This window comes from Cavia porcellus, unplaced genomic scaffold (genome assembly GCF_034190915.1).
Source record: "Cavia porcellus strain 051 isolate PalLab524CR breed Dunkin Hartley unplaced genomic scaffold, mCavPor4.1 scaffold_38, whole genome shotgun sequence".
Lineage (NCBI taxonomy): Eukaryota > Metazoa > Chordata > Mammalia > Rodentia > Caviidae > Cavia > Cavia porcellus.
The window spans coordinates 178141-191975 of NW_026947521.1; the positions used below are offsets into that span (position 1 = coordinate 178141).

General features: G+C 44.6%; 1 protein-coding gene across 3 annotated transcripts in view; it reads left to right on the forward strand.

Annotated features, from left to right (window-relative positions):
* Positions 1–482: 482 nt before the first annotated feature.
* LOC100722687 (ubiquitin carboxyl-terminal hydrolase MINDY-2) overlaps positions 483–13835 on the forward strand; it is a 69646-nt gene continuing 56293 nt past the window's right edge. For all 3 annotated transcript variants that reach the window (XM_063243378.1, XM_063243380.1, XM_063243379.1), the window contains exons 1-2: positions 483–1374; positions 10194–10251. In XM_063243378.1, coding sequence (XP_063099448.1) covers positions 631–1374; positions 10194–10251 — 802 coding nt within the window. In that variant the 5' untranslated portion in view covers positions 483–630. The remainder of the gene's footprint in view (positions 1375–10193; positions 10252–13835) is intronic.

Below are 13835 nucleotides of genomic sequence, written 5' to 3' on the forward strand. Positions count from 1 at the left end.
AGTAGAAAAAGTCGCATTTCCAGGAGCAGGCTCTTCTCACTCCATCTCCTCGCGAAGTCAAGCCAAGTGAACCCGCCCGAGCTGCTGAGCTCACTCAAGCCGAGCAGATTTATTATTACTGGCCGCGCCACCGACTCCCATTCCCGGGCGACGCTTGCATCCAGGGCGGGCCGGGGCACCACGGCGCCGGCGCAGTGCAGTCCCCGGGCAGCGCGCGAATCCCGCCTCGCACGCCGGGAGGACCGGTCCCAGCGCCCTCCAGGGACCAGCGCAGCCACCTTCAGCCCCCGGGCCACCCGCGAGCCACCCGGCATCCCCGGCATGCTGGAGCAAGATCGCGGTGCACTTCCAGCCTCCAGGACAGTGGAGATGTCCCTCCCGGCCACGCCCCCAAGGCCCTCCCAGGTCCCACCCCGTAAGGCCGGCACGGGCGGGAGCTGCGTGCTCGCTCCCGCCCGGACGCGCAGCCACGCCCCGAGCGGGCGATGGACGCGCGATCCCGGCGCCCTCCGGGGTGACGTGCGGTGCCGGGGCCGCGCTCGGGCGCCGTAGCCGCTATTATGGCGTCTGGGGCGCGGGCTGAGGAGAGGCGGCCGTAGTCTCCGTAGGGCGAGGCGCTGGCGGCCGGGCATGGAGAGCGGCCCCACGAGCCCGCAGCCGCTGGGACACGGGGTGGCGACCACACCAGCGCCGGAGGACCGACAAGAGAACCGGCTTGCAGCGGCAGACGGTCCCCGGGCGCGGGCGACGGAGAGCGGCGGCGCGGGCGGGCAGGGGGCGGCGGCCGGCACGGGGAGCTTCTTCGACCCCGCGTCTCCCGCGGGCTCCTCCTCCTCCACCTCCTCCTCCTCGGCCGTCCCGGGCGCCGACTCGAGGGAGCCCGCAGAGGAGAGCGCGGCGGCGCCGGCGGGAGGGCGGCGGGAGGTGACCGCCCGGCCAGAGCCAGCTGCGGCCGGGGACGCGCGCACCTGCCCCGAGGAGCCCCGCCGTGCCCGCGGCGCCTGCAGCAGCGGCAGCGACCCGAGCCCGCCCGAGGACTCGCCGAGCCTAGACTCCCTGGAGTCCTTCTCCAACCTGCACTCTTTCCCCAGCAGCTCCGAGTTCAACAGTGAGGAGGGCGCGGAGAGCCGGATCCCCGAGGAGGAGCAGGAGGGCGCGGCGGGGGCGCCCGGGGCTGCGCCTCTGTGCCGGGGGGAGGACGAAGACGACGCCGCACTGGGGCCAGCGGCCACCAAGGAGCGCTTCCCCGGGCAGTCTGTGTATCACATCAAGTGGATCCAGTGGAAGGAAGAGAACACACCCATCATCACCCAGAATGAGAACGGGCCCTGCCCTTTGCTGGCCATCCTCAATGTTTTGCTTCTGGCCTGGAAGGTACATTCTGCAGTTTTCCACTTCCTACAGTTTTTGGGGAGGGGCACCACGGGGTGAGGAAGCTGCAGCTTGTCATTTACTGGCTTCCTTTCTTCTTGCATGTCCCCTTTGCTTCCCGTATGAAAATTGTTCTAGATTCCCCACGTTAAAAGGATATCCGTGTACATAAACATATGTGTACATACTTAATATATATGTTGATGTGCAGTGTTTACAGGCTAGTGGAACTTACAACCTAATTATTTTAAGCTGTATTTTCTGTATTAGTATCACATGTGCAAAAAACTGACGAATGGGAGAAAGTAGTCTTTGCATGACATAGAATAAGTTTTGATGTTTGTGTTCAGTCTATTTTCCACCTAATGCTTCTGTAGTTTGGTGAAGATATTTAACAGAATGGTGACAAGGAAGTTGTGGCCCTTAGACAGATTCCATTTAAGGAAAAGGACTGGTCTGAGGCCCAATCATCGTAACTTGTAGTTTTTATTCTTTTGGGGGTAAGGGGGCAAATCTCAAACAGCGCAGGCTGGCCTAGATCCTCCCCCCTCAGCCTCTCGAGTGCTGGGATGACAGGTATATGTCATCATGCCCAGTAATTTCTACATTTTCAAAGATTCTGCTTTCATTTTATGCATGATTTTTATTTTTTCCTATCTCTGATGCTACATGAAAGGGTTGATATTATTACCAGTAACTATGCATCAGAATGTGATGAGGGAGCTAAAATTATTAACAGCAACAATAAGATAGGTAGTGGGAAAAAAAAAAAAAGAAAAAGAAAAAAGAATGGATAAATGTGTTGAGAACTCAGTCTCTCTGAGTTACCTGCGAGTGAAACTTCTCATTTAAGCGTTCAGTTTTAGGGTGCCAAGAAGATTATCCCAAGGCACCTGTTTTATTTTCAAATTTATAACTGTACTATAGAAAAAATGTCTGTGGGAGGAAAATAGGTTGGGTTATTCTGACCAGTTAGGAACAAAAGCAAGTAAAGCAAATGCTATTTATTAAATGTCTTGACTTCCTGTTGTTAGCAAGGGCCAATCCAGAAAAACAAAAGATGAACTGAGGATGAAGCTCATGGTAGAGCACCTGCCTAGAGTGCACTGTACTCTGGGTTTGGTCCCCAGCACCCTGCCCCCCACCACAATCTTTAAAAGTAAGATTAGAAACATTGCTATCACCTGTGTAAGATAGCGCCAGTCTTTTGGAGCGGGGGCAGTGCCTGCTCTGGAGTTGTCAAAATGTTTGGGATTGCTGCACTGAGTTAGTTGACGTTAGAGAGTAGTAAATACTACTAGGTTACACAGAGCAAATAGAAATGCGTTAGATACCCAAAGGGGGAAATTTTTCTTTGGTCTAGCATAGCCCCAGAAAGCTTTATGGAATTGTGAGTCTTAAACCAAGCTTTTAAGGGAAAGAAGAATAAAAAAAATTTAATTCTTGAGGGAGAAGAGTGTAAACAAAAGTAATGAAAATAGAGTGGATATTTTGTGTACTTTTGTGTGTGTTTATTAGATGACAAGCAGTAAGTTCATATTGGAGAATGACAAAATATTGAAAAGGCAAAGAAGACACACTAGATGGAAGCACTTGAACGGCGAATTGTATTTGGTTCTATGGGCCAGAGTCCCCACTTGCTTCTGCAGGAAGGAATGCCTTAGTTTCCTTTAGGCTTTTTTCTTCTTCGTATCCATACTGCAGAACTTCAGAGGAAGGAGGGAAGTACCCAGTGCCTGGCGTGCTCGGGAGTAGATGAGCATTGCACTGGTTCTCAGGGATTGGAGAGCGTGATCACAGTCGGGGTTGCCAGTCTGTGTGGAATGCACAGGTGAGTGCAGTGTGAATCTGCCCACAGGTAGCTCACGATATAGCGTGGAGGCAGACATATAAACTAATTGTAGAGCAGTGTGCAACAGAAGTGCACAGGTGAGGGTAATTTGGGGATGAAACTGCCATCCGAAGTTTTCATAGCAGAGAGAACCTGAGAACCAGGTCTGCGGCTGAATGAGAAAAGGCCTTTGGCCAAGGGATGCTGAAGGAGAAAAGGGTGTATTGTTTGGGACCTCCAGCCTTGGCTGAAATGCATTGGAAGAAGGAAAAGAAATAGGTAGTTTTGGTTAGACTGTGAATGAGCAGACATCCTAATGAATTTTGAAGTTTCTCTTATGAGTTGTGGTTTTCAGCCTCCCTTTTTTTTTTTTTTTTTTTTTTTTTTTTTTGCCTCTAGGTTAGTTTTGTTTTATAGTACTGAGGATTGAACCAGGAGCTTTTGCCCTGAGCTATACTACATCTCCAGTACTTTTTAAATTTTTCTGAGACAGGGTCTCAAATTGCTGAGGCTTGGCTCAGTCTTGCAGTCCTGCATCTTCCTCTCAGAGTGCCAAGATTTCAGATGGGCACTTATGGCTTTCTATAGCTTTAATGCCCACAGAAATCAGTTATTACTAATCATTAGTGATTGATAGGAAGATTGGTGTAAATGGAATCATTTTAGATAGGAAAGTTAATGCCAGAGTTTGGCTGTGTCCAGTTGGGAAGAAACATGTTAGGTCTCGGGAAAGAGATCAAAATGCTGAGAAAAGTTAAGTGGAAGAATTAGTGTATAGATGAAAGAACAATAATGAGAATAAATGAATTCTCCATAGGGAGTGGTCAGCTGTAGTTCTCAACCTTTTTCTATCCCAGCATACAGGAAGACTTACAAATTGCTGACAGAAACATGTTGGCTGTCTGAATTACCTCTGTTTCTCCACTTAATCCTTCGCTCCATTCGCCACAAGAGAAAGAGAGGAAGAGAGTAGTAAAAGTGGAAGAATATTTCCAGCAAAGAGCGTAAGAGTGAAACCAGCATATGCACCATTTGAAATGTACAGTGGGATAAAAAGTAGAACAGTGTCATCCTAGTCAGGACGAGAGTCTAGAATTTTAGAAATTGGTCAGTTACCTTGGGTAATACAGTAGCATCAAGGAGCATATTGAATAGGAAAGATTTTGCCAAGAAGAACAAATATGGCTACAACATTGCAAAAAAATCAGGGTAATACAGAATCCTAAGATTTAGGTGGTTCTCTTCACAAGAAATGAACAATCTGGGTTTCTGAAGGAACAGAACAAGGAAATTTCAGAGACAACACAGTGAGGTAGGTGAAAATTGAACCTTCATCATTTTCCATTTTTGCAAAATAATTACCAAAATCAGTAATTAAAGAGGCGAGAGATAAAAGTATTGAGAAGTTTAGGGTTTTTAAAAAATTATTTATTTATTTATTTATTTAAGACAGGGTCTCTCTCCCATGTTCTTCAGGCTGGCTTTAAATTCACTAGTCTAGGCTGGCCTTAAACTCGGCAGCTCTCTGCAGCAGCCTCTTGAGTGCTGGGGTTTCGGGTGTGCGCCAGCATACCTAGCCTGCCTTAATATTTTTATATATGTAAGAGTATTAATGTAAAAACAGGGCTGGGGATTTAGCTCAGCAGCATAAGCGCTTGCGTGGCAAGTGCAAGATCGTGAGTTCAATCCCCGGTACCAAAAAAAAAAAAGTATTAATGTAAAAATGGTCACTACTTTCTTATACTTTTGCTTTTTGGTGGGGGGGAAAGAATGTTACAGATTTGAGGCCAATGTACTGTACACACAAAAAAACTTATGTGGAACCTATAGTGTACATTTTGATAGAGGACATAAAGTATTATAAGACCTAACCGTCGTGTTAGCATTAGCATTTTTGTAGAACGAATGCAGTGTTTTAACTGAAGATGCTGGAGATACGTAGCCTATCCTCCTTTTCGGTAGGGAGTTCTTTTCCCCATTTTCTTTTTGTAGTACTAAGGATTGGACCTAGGGCTTCTGGTCTTAGCTATAGCCCCAGCAAACACCTATATTCCCGGCTGCTCAGGGGACAGAGGGATAGAAAAGGTTGAGAACTACAGCTGACCACTCCCTATGGAAAATTCATTTATTTTCATTATTGTTCTTTCATCTATACACTAATTCTTCCATTTAACTTTTCATAAATTGTTGATGAGGTGCTGAATTGCCCAGGGTGGGCTGAAACTCGCAATCCTCATGCTTCAGCCTTCCAGAATGCTACGATTGCAGGCACGCACCAACGTGTCCAGCTTGTTTTCTTTCTTTGTTTGTTGGGAGCTAAAGCTGTGTCTTGCTGTAGGTCAAGGGAAGAATGCCAAGATCCTGAAGCAAAATTGTTTTATGGTAGACTGGTGACTCCACACATCAATCTAGAAACTGTAAGATAAGAATTGATACATTTGATTCTGTAAAATATTTAGAGTTTAAAATTAAAAATGAAACAAATACACCCCCATACACACACCAAAAACAAACCCAGCTAAACTAAATCAAAGCACACTATAGACTGAGAGGAATACTGCATTGCCCAAGTGACCTGTTAGAGAGCTAACATCCTTTTATTGTTTCTTGAGCTAGTCTCACCGTGTATCCAAGCTGGCCATGAACTCACAGTTTCTGGCTGGGCCTCCCCAAGTGCTGGGATGCAGGTGTGCGCCACAATGCCTGGCTTTCCCCTCTCTGCTTGATGACATTGCTTTGCTACATACTTCTTGCTTCTCGTTGGGATTTATTATTTTTTTCCTCTTTTCCTAAACAACCATTGGAAGTCTTTTGAACATCTATTACTTACACAAAAGAAGCACAAATGGTGAGCCAAAGGTTTCGTCTCAGTCTCTTCCCTCTGGGCTTTAAATGTAGATATTATAAGATGAGATTAATAGTTTCACACAGTGGTTTTGTTTCTGGAGCAGACTGAAGGAGCGCAAGTGGGCCTTTCGTCCCCACTCTGTGCCAAGCATTAGGACTGGTGGTGCGTCTTTGGTTGTTCCTGATCACAGGACAGTGACACTGCCCGAGTGTGCTTGCTGCCTGTCAGTGACAGCTGTGCTCGCTTGCTTCTCTGCCTTCCAGGCGGGTCAGCTATACTCTTCTCTGTCTTCCAACCTTGTGTATTGAGACCAGGTCAAGGCTGTTGGGTACAGGAGGTATGAACAGTCATAAGCTTTAAATAATAATAATAAAGTATTCAAATTTTTTCCTCAAAGTACTGGGGATTGAACCTAGGGTCTCTCAAGCTTGCCTCTGAGCCATATGTATCCCTGGCCCTGAGGCTCTTATGTTGTCCAGGCTGGCCCTGAGCTTGCCTCTGTCCCCTGAGTGCTGGGATTACAGGTGTGTGCCTCTGTACCCAGCTGGACTTTAATGTTTTTAAGTACTGAGTTACTCTCAGTAATGAATAAAGATACAGAGAGAAAGTAAAATGTAAAGCATGATGCATAATGGTTTATATACATTTTATTGGGTGAATCCAAAATTGAAGGGGTATTGAGGATCCTCAAGTTTTTTGAGTTCTTTGAATAAATGGGAAAGGCTGCATTTCTTGAGTCTCATTAATACTTTTAATAGTCTCAAAATAATTTCTTTGCCATTTCAGCTAACAAAGCATGAATGATATGTATTCATCCTGAATATATTAGTGTACATATTTTTGTACTGCGTATTTGGAATTAGTGAAGTGTGAAGTATGGAGAAATCCTATGGTTCAGCTGGTCCATTACCGTAAGAACAGTTGTCCCAGCCCGGGGTTTAGCTTAGCGGTGTAAGCACCTGACCTGGCAAGCACAAGGTCATGAGTTAGATCCCCAATACCAAAAAAAAAAGAACAGTTGTCTCCCAGTGTCTGTGGGGATTGTTCCCAGGACCTCCGTGGGTGTTCCGGTCTCTTGTATGTAATGTGTAATGGCATTGTGTTTGCATATGACCTATGTACTTTCTCCTGTGTGTTTTAAATTATTTCAATTGCTTATAATACTTAATACAATGTAAGTGCTATGTAAATAGTTGTCACACCAAATTGATTTTGTTTCTTTGCTTTTTGTCTTTTAACTTTTTTTTTTTATCGATACCAGGGATCGAACTCATGACTACCTGCTTGCAAGGCAGGTACTTATGCTGCTGAGCTAAATCCCCAGACCCATATTTTTTGTCTTTTCAAGTAAGGGTTTTTGCTCAGCAGTTGCCACTGGCCTTGAGCTCACTTTGTGACCCACGCTGGCCTCAGATTTAAAGCGATTCTTCTGCCTCAGCTTCTGAGTGCTGGGGTCATAGGCATGGGGCACCATGCCCATGTGATTATTTTTGTTGTTGTTTTTGGGGATTTTTATTTTTTTATTTATTTTTGGCTTTTTGAGATACGGTTTCACCCTGCAGTTCAGGCTTGCATTGCTTCTCCTACCTCAGCCTCAGGAGTGCTGGGATTATAGACATGTACCACCATGCCCAGCTAGATGGTTCGAAGAAACATGGCAACTAAAGAGTGTGCATGTTCAGTATAGGTGCCATTCTCCCCTGAGCATTTTCTTTTTTTTTTTTTTTTTTTTTTTTTGTCTTTTTCATTTTTATCGGTACCAGGGATCGAACTCACGACTGCCTGCTTGCAAGGCAGGTGCTTATGCCACTGAGCTAAATCCCCAACCCCCTCCCTGAGCATTTTCTGATCTGGTTGATTGAACCTACAGATGTGGAACCTGTGCATATGGAGGGCCAACAATAATGGAAAGAATACACTGGTATGAGTCAAATACTCTGAATTTAAAATGTTATCTCACGCCAAGCGTGGGGCCGCCACCTGTGATCTCAGGACACTGGGGGTCTGAGGCAGGAAGATTGAGAGTTCAGGTCCAGACGCTGACTCAACACAAAACGAAGCAGGTTATCTCCTGAGTTCTTAACTTGCTGTTCGAGTATCAAACAGATTAGCACAGTTCTAAAGTGGCACCATTTTTCCTATAAACTTACCTTCAGTTGCCAAATTCCATAATTTGGATATTCGAGCAATCCTAATTTTTAGAATAAAAGCCTTCATTCTTTTCCTGGCAGCCTCTACTATTTATTGGTCAAAAAGTTCAGACTTAGCTGGAAATATGTTCAGGCTTTTTGTTTTGTTTTGTGCCGCAAACCTTGGGCCTTGTATGTGCTGGACAAGCTCAGGATCAGCGAGCTGCACCCTGAGTATGTTGCTCAATATTTTACTGAATGGAAGTGTTCTGTTCATTGTTTTATGAATTTGTAAATAAGGGTTTTTGAAATTTATGAGTACATTTTACGTTCCTTATAGGGGGTTGGTGTGTGTACTTCGCATATCTTCCTCCCTTCCTCATTCCCCTTCCCTCTCACTCTCTGCTTTCATCTCTTGGTCTCTTTCTCTACTTCTAGTTATCTGTCTTTTATTTTGCTGTTTATATTTTGGGTTTCTCATATAAGATTAACCATGTGATACTTAAACTTGTGTGTCTGACACCTGTTAATACTGTATATTGGAAAAGATAATTGGCTTTGGTGTTAGATCCAATTCACATTACAACCCTGTTACTTACTTTGATCAGCTGTTTTAAAACCTAGCCAGGCCAGTAATCTTAGCACTCAGGCAGGCTGAGACAGGATGATTGGTACAAACCGAAGGGTAACCTAGCTCCATAGCCAGTCCAGGGCCAGCCTACCTGCATAGCAAGACACTGTTTCCAAAAAACCTTCATGTGGTTTTGAATTAAGGTAATACTACCTGTTTCACAGGATTGCCATGGAATAAGGGAAGAATTGAATGGCAGTTAGTAGCTAATCCAGTAAAGACCAGAGACCTTCAAAGACTCAGTTTCAGCCAGGCATAATGCCACTAGGAAGGCTGAGGCAGGAAGAAGGTCCAGAGTTAGAGGCCACTTGGGCTACACAGTGAATTCAAGGCCTGCCTGAACTGCGTGGTGAAACACTGTATCAAATAAATAAAACCTCAGTTTTGGATCTCAAGTATTTCCTCAACTTCCAAATTGTGTTGGAGCAGGGTGTGGTGGCACACAAGTGTAGTTCTAGCATTCTGGGAAGCTGAAACGGGAAGATCACAAGTTCAGGCCTGGCCTGGACAATTTAGTGAGACCCCATCTCAAAAAACAAAAAACAAAACAAAACAAAAAACATACAAAGGGCTGTGGATGTAGCTTGGTGGGAAGACCGTGGGTTCAGTCTCCAGTAGTGAAAGAGAAGAGAAAGAAGCAGCATTGCCAGGGTCTAAGATTCATCTTGCGTGCCCTTTCGAAGATTAACACCTCTCTTTCCCCTGTGGGTACTATATCCTAATTTTCACAGTATCTTTTTCCTTACTGTTGTTCTTGGTATTTTTACTGCCTAAACAGCACGTAGTAGTTTACTTCTGTTATTTCTGTGCATGTGTCTTTGCACATGTGCGTCTGTTGTTGAAGATTGAACCCTGTCATTCTCTCCCACTGAGCTGCATCCCAGCTAAGTTGCCCAGCATGGCCTCAGACTTGTGATTTTCTGCCTCTGTCTCCCAGGTATCCGGGATTACAGGTATATGACAGTATGCCTGGCATCAGTTTTTAAACTTTACATTACAAGTAGAATCATACAGATGAATTCTTCATTGTTTAATAGTACTTTAATACTGTATTCATTAAATGGCCAGAGTGGACTTAATGGAATGTCTGCCATATTTGGTACCTGTTCCTGCTCTATAACCAAATGGTCTGTCATGCACTGTGGGAGGTGCAAAGACAGTTAGGAATAGGGTAACAGACAGAACTTGGCTTTGAACCCAGATTTCTCAGTGTCTCTTACAGCACCGTGATCTCTTATGGCAGTAGGAAATGTTAAGGTGTGAGTATGGTAGACAAGCATAGTAGAGCTATCCCAACATACGTAAATATTTAGGTTTCTGACCTCAAGAAGTAGTTGAGTCATCTGAAGCACTGAATTTTATAGACTGTTCTTTCTTTTTCAGGTGAAACTCCCCCCAATGATGGAAATCATCACTGCTGAGCAGCTGATGGAATATTTAGGTTAGTGTTGAAGAGCGGATGATTTTATATTTCTTTCAAAATTGGTATATTACACAGGCTCACCTTTCTGAAGTAATAATGTAATTTGAATTGTTAATTAAAAAATGTTTACAAGGATGTTAGTGTTGTTGGGTATTATATAGCCTTCTCCTAAGCAACAGTGAAATTCTGTAACAGAAATAAGGAGAGTGAGTATATCCCGGAAACAAGATGCATATTAATTCCTGTAAACCACAGAAAGGGAGAAGGCACAGAAACTGACACTACATATAGCTAGTATTTAAAATATTAGATAGACATGAATTAGAGTGAAAGCAGTGGGCTGGAGCTGTAATCTGGTGGTTGAGTGCGTGCCTACCTGTGCAAGGGCCTGGTTTGGTCCTCAACACTATAAAATTTTAAAATGACAAAGGTGACTTATGGCATTGCTTTCAAAACTTTGATTTTTGGATTATGCCAGATTTTGAAATACTAATTATTGGCCTGCAGTGGAATAGGAACTTATTCCAGGCTGTAAAACATTTATAATTTCATTCATTAGTAAATATACTATTTAGTTCATCTGTAATTTTTTAATAGCAAAAAAAAAAATTTTTTTTCCTATTCTGGGAATTGAACCCAGGGCCTTAGTATTAAACTATATCCCCCAGTCCTTTTTAAAATTATTTTTTAAATTTTGAGACGGCGGGGGGTGGGGGTTAGCTTAGCGGTGTAAGCGCCTGTCTTGCAAGTGTGCGGTCGTGAGTTCGATCCCTGATACTGATAAAAAAGAAAAAGACAAAAAAAAAAAAAAAAAAAAGAAATTTTGAGACAGGGTCTTTGTAAATTGCCAGTGGGCTGGATAGGAATTTGGGATTCTTCTGCTTCAGACATGCTGGGATTATAGGCAAGCAGCACTATGCCTGAAAGAATTTTCTTGATGAGGGAAGCAATGTATTTTTGTTGCTGTTGTTCTGTTTTGTTTATTTTATTTTGATTTTAATTAAGTTTCTTGGTACATTTCAAATATACATAATCATTTTCATCTTAGGGACTTTGTGCCTGTACATTACTTCCCTCAGTTCTCTTTTTTTTTTTTCTTCGCATTCTCTTATCCTCCCTTCAGTCCTTCTTCCCCTCCTTATTTACCAAAGCTTTGTTCTGTTTCTGGGGTTTTTTGCTTTTTTGGGGGGAAACAATGTGTTAAACTAAGAATTTATGTACTCATTCTGTTATCAGATAGGTAATCTTTTTTGTCAGCTGATAGTTTGTTTCCATCATTCCAAACAACCCACTGATTTGATTTTATGTTTTAATTTTTTGTAAGATAGAGGCTTAGTAGAGTAAGCCTCTTGGGATTGTAGCTTTTGAAGGCCCTTGTGTAATTATATCATTTAATCCTTACTCCCTGGCCACGGGCCTGGGCCTTGTACTTACAGACAGATGACTGAGCACTGTACCTAGAAACCGCCGAGCAGACTTCCTTTTTATCCCTCTTAATTAGCTAATGATTTTTACACTTCAGGATTTCCAAAATCTGTGTCATGAAGAAGGCTGATTGTGCTTGCTCCTTTTGAGGAGCAGTCAGTGTGACTCCAGGGAGTCGCAGAGGGTGGGGAGGGGAGCTCCGAGGGTTAATGGCACCTGATCCCATGGGCCCAGTGGGCTGTTATGATGGAGACTTGGACAACTACTGAGTGAGCTGGGAGGCTGAGGCAAGAGGATCACACTTTTGAGCATAGCTTAGACAATTTAGCAGCGTAGATATTGCTTCAAAAAAAAAAACAAAAAAATTTTTTTAAGAAGTTGCTCAGTGTGAAGGCCCTGTGTTCAATTCCCAGTACTGCCAAAAGAAAAAAAAGTTAGGAAAGAAAGAACAGGTATGGAGAAGAAAACAGGTAGCTGTGATTTTCTAGATTCCAGGTGAAGAAGTATTTCAAATATAGTGAAGATAGCCAGATCTCAATCAGCAGGGTGAAGACTGAAGTTGTCCATGGCTGTTGCCATCACTGGCAGAGCTTGACAGCCTGAGTGAGTGTGCTACCTGGAGATAAGTGAGGACTGGAGGCCTCACACAGACGGCACCAGTGTAAGATGAAGCAGGCACTTCGGGAATGGGGCTGCAGTGGTCCTCAGTGATCCTTGCTCTTCAGGAGGATGAGGCAGGAAAATCCAGAGTTCAAAGCCTGTCTGGGCAGTTGAGTGAGACTTAGCTCAAAATAAAAAACCTGGGGGAGAGGTCAAAATGGCGGCTGGCTAGGGGATCGAGCGAAGAGTCTCTCCAGAGAATTCATACTCGAAGCTAAAAAAAGACAGCATGGAGAGGGCCAGACAAATCGATAGTGATTCTTATTAACCAAGACAGTACAGCTGGAGGATTTAAAGTCGTGCTGAGACCTTGAACGCCGATAACGGGAGGCTGCAAATCCTGCGCCTTTAAATCAACAAACTGACCCGTGGACCCAGCAGGAAAAGCTGAGTTGCATTTGGGGACTGCGGGAAACTGAGACCCGGACCGGGACTCCAAGTAGCAGCCAGTTCTGCACCGCTGCACCAGAGCGGATGTACAAAGCTCTGGCGTTTCAAATCTAAACGGTGCACAGATATCTGACCGGTCAGCGCTGTGCCGGGAATGCGGGAAAAGTGGACAGCTTGGTGTGCGGCGGTCCCGGAACGAGGACTTACACTGGACTCTGGTGAGTACCGGGAACCCCGCGGCTGCTGAGTTTGGCCAGAGAACAGCTGGCCCGCCACCACGGGGAAATCAATAACACAGAGTCTGGTGCAGACATATTAGCCTGGCGGCAGAAACCGCAGCTTGGTGACATCACCAGGTCCCCTTGTAGGGAGGGCTGGTGGAAGACATCTTGAGTCCTGGCAGAGCCTGATTACTTGCTGGCTTCAGTTCCACACAGAGAACTTAGTGGGAGACATCTTAGTTTTGGGCGGATCTGCTATTCTGGTGCTCCTGTCACAGAGAGGTTTGGAAGAGAACGGCTGGGACTTGGGCAGAATCCTGTGCCATAGTGACATTACTCAGCTGCTTCTGATACAAAGAGAACTGGCAGGAGCTACTGGAGCTAAACCAAGCCTCTGCTTGGGGCCCAATAAGCGGATACAAAATAGTCACAACTCAGTGACAACCAGAAAGTACAGCCTAATTTATGAACTAACTGACACAGAAGCTAGAGACTAGCCTGTACCGCCCCTGCATCCCAGCCTACCCCAGATAACAGTAAATTGGGGAGGACAGCAAAAACTCAAGCCAGCACGCTTCTGAAAGGCCCTAAGCAATTCGGAGAGGACCAGAGAACTCCAGGACAGTCTGAAAGAAACCAGAAACATGACAAGAGATAAAAATAAAAAAAAATCTCCAGCTGTTCAACAGGAGAAAATAAGCCCAGGAGAACTAAACACTGAAGAGAACAAACACAGTAACCATCCTCTACTCGACACAGCATCAGCCGAAATTAAAAAGTACCTACATGATCTCATAGAGGAATTTAAAGATGTACTCCTGATCCAAGTGAGGCAAGATATAAAGAGATTAATTAAAGAAATGACAAGCCCCGCCCAAGAGAACACAGATGGAAGAACTGAGGAAA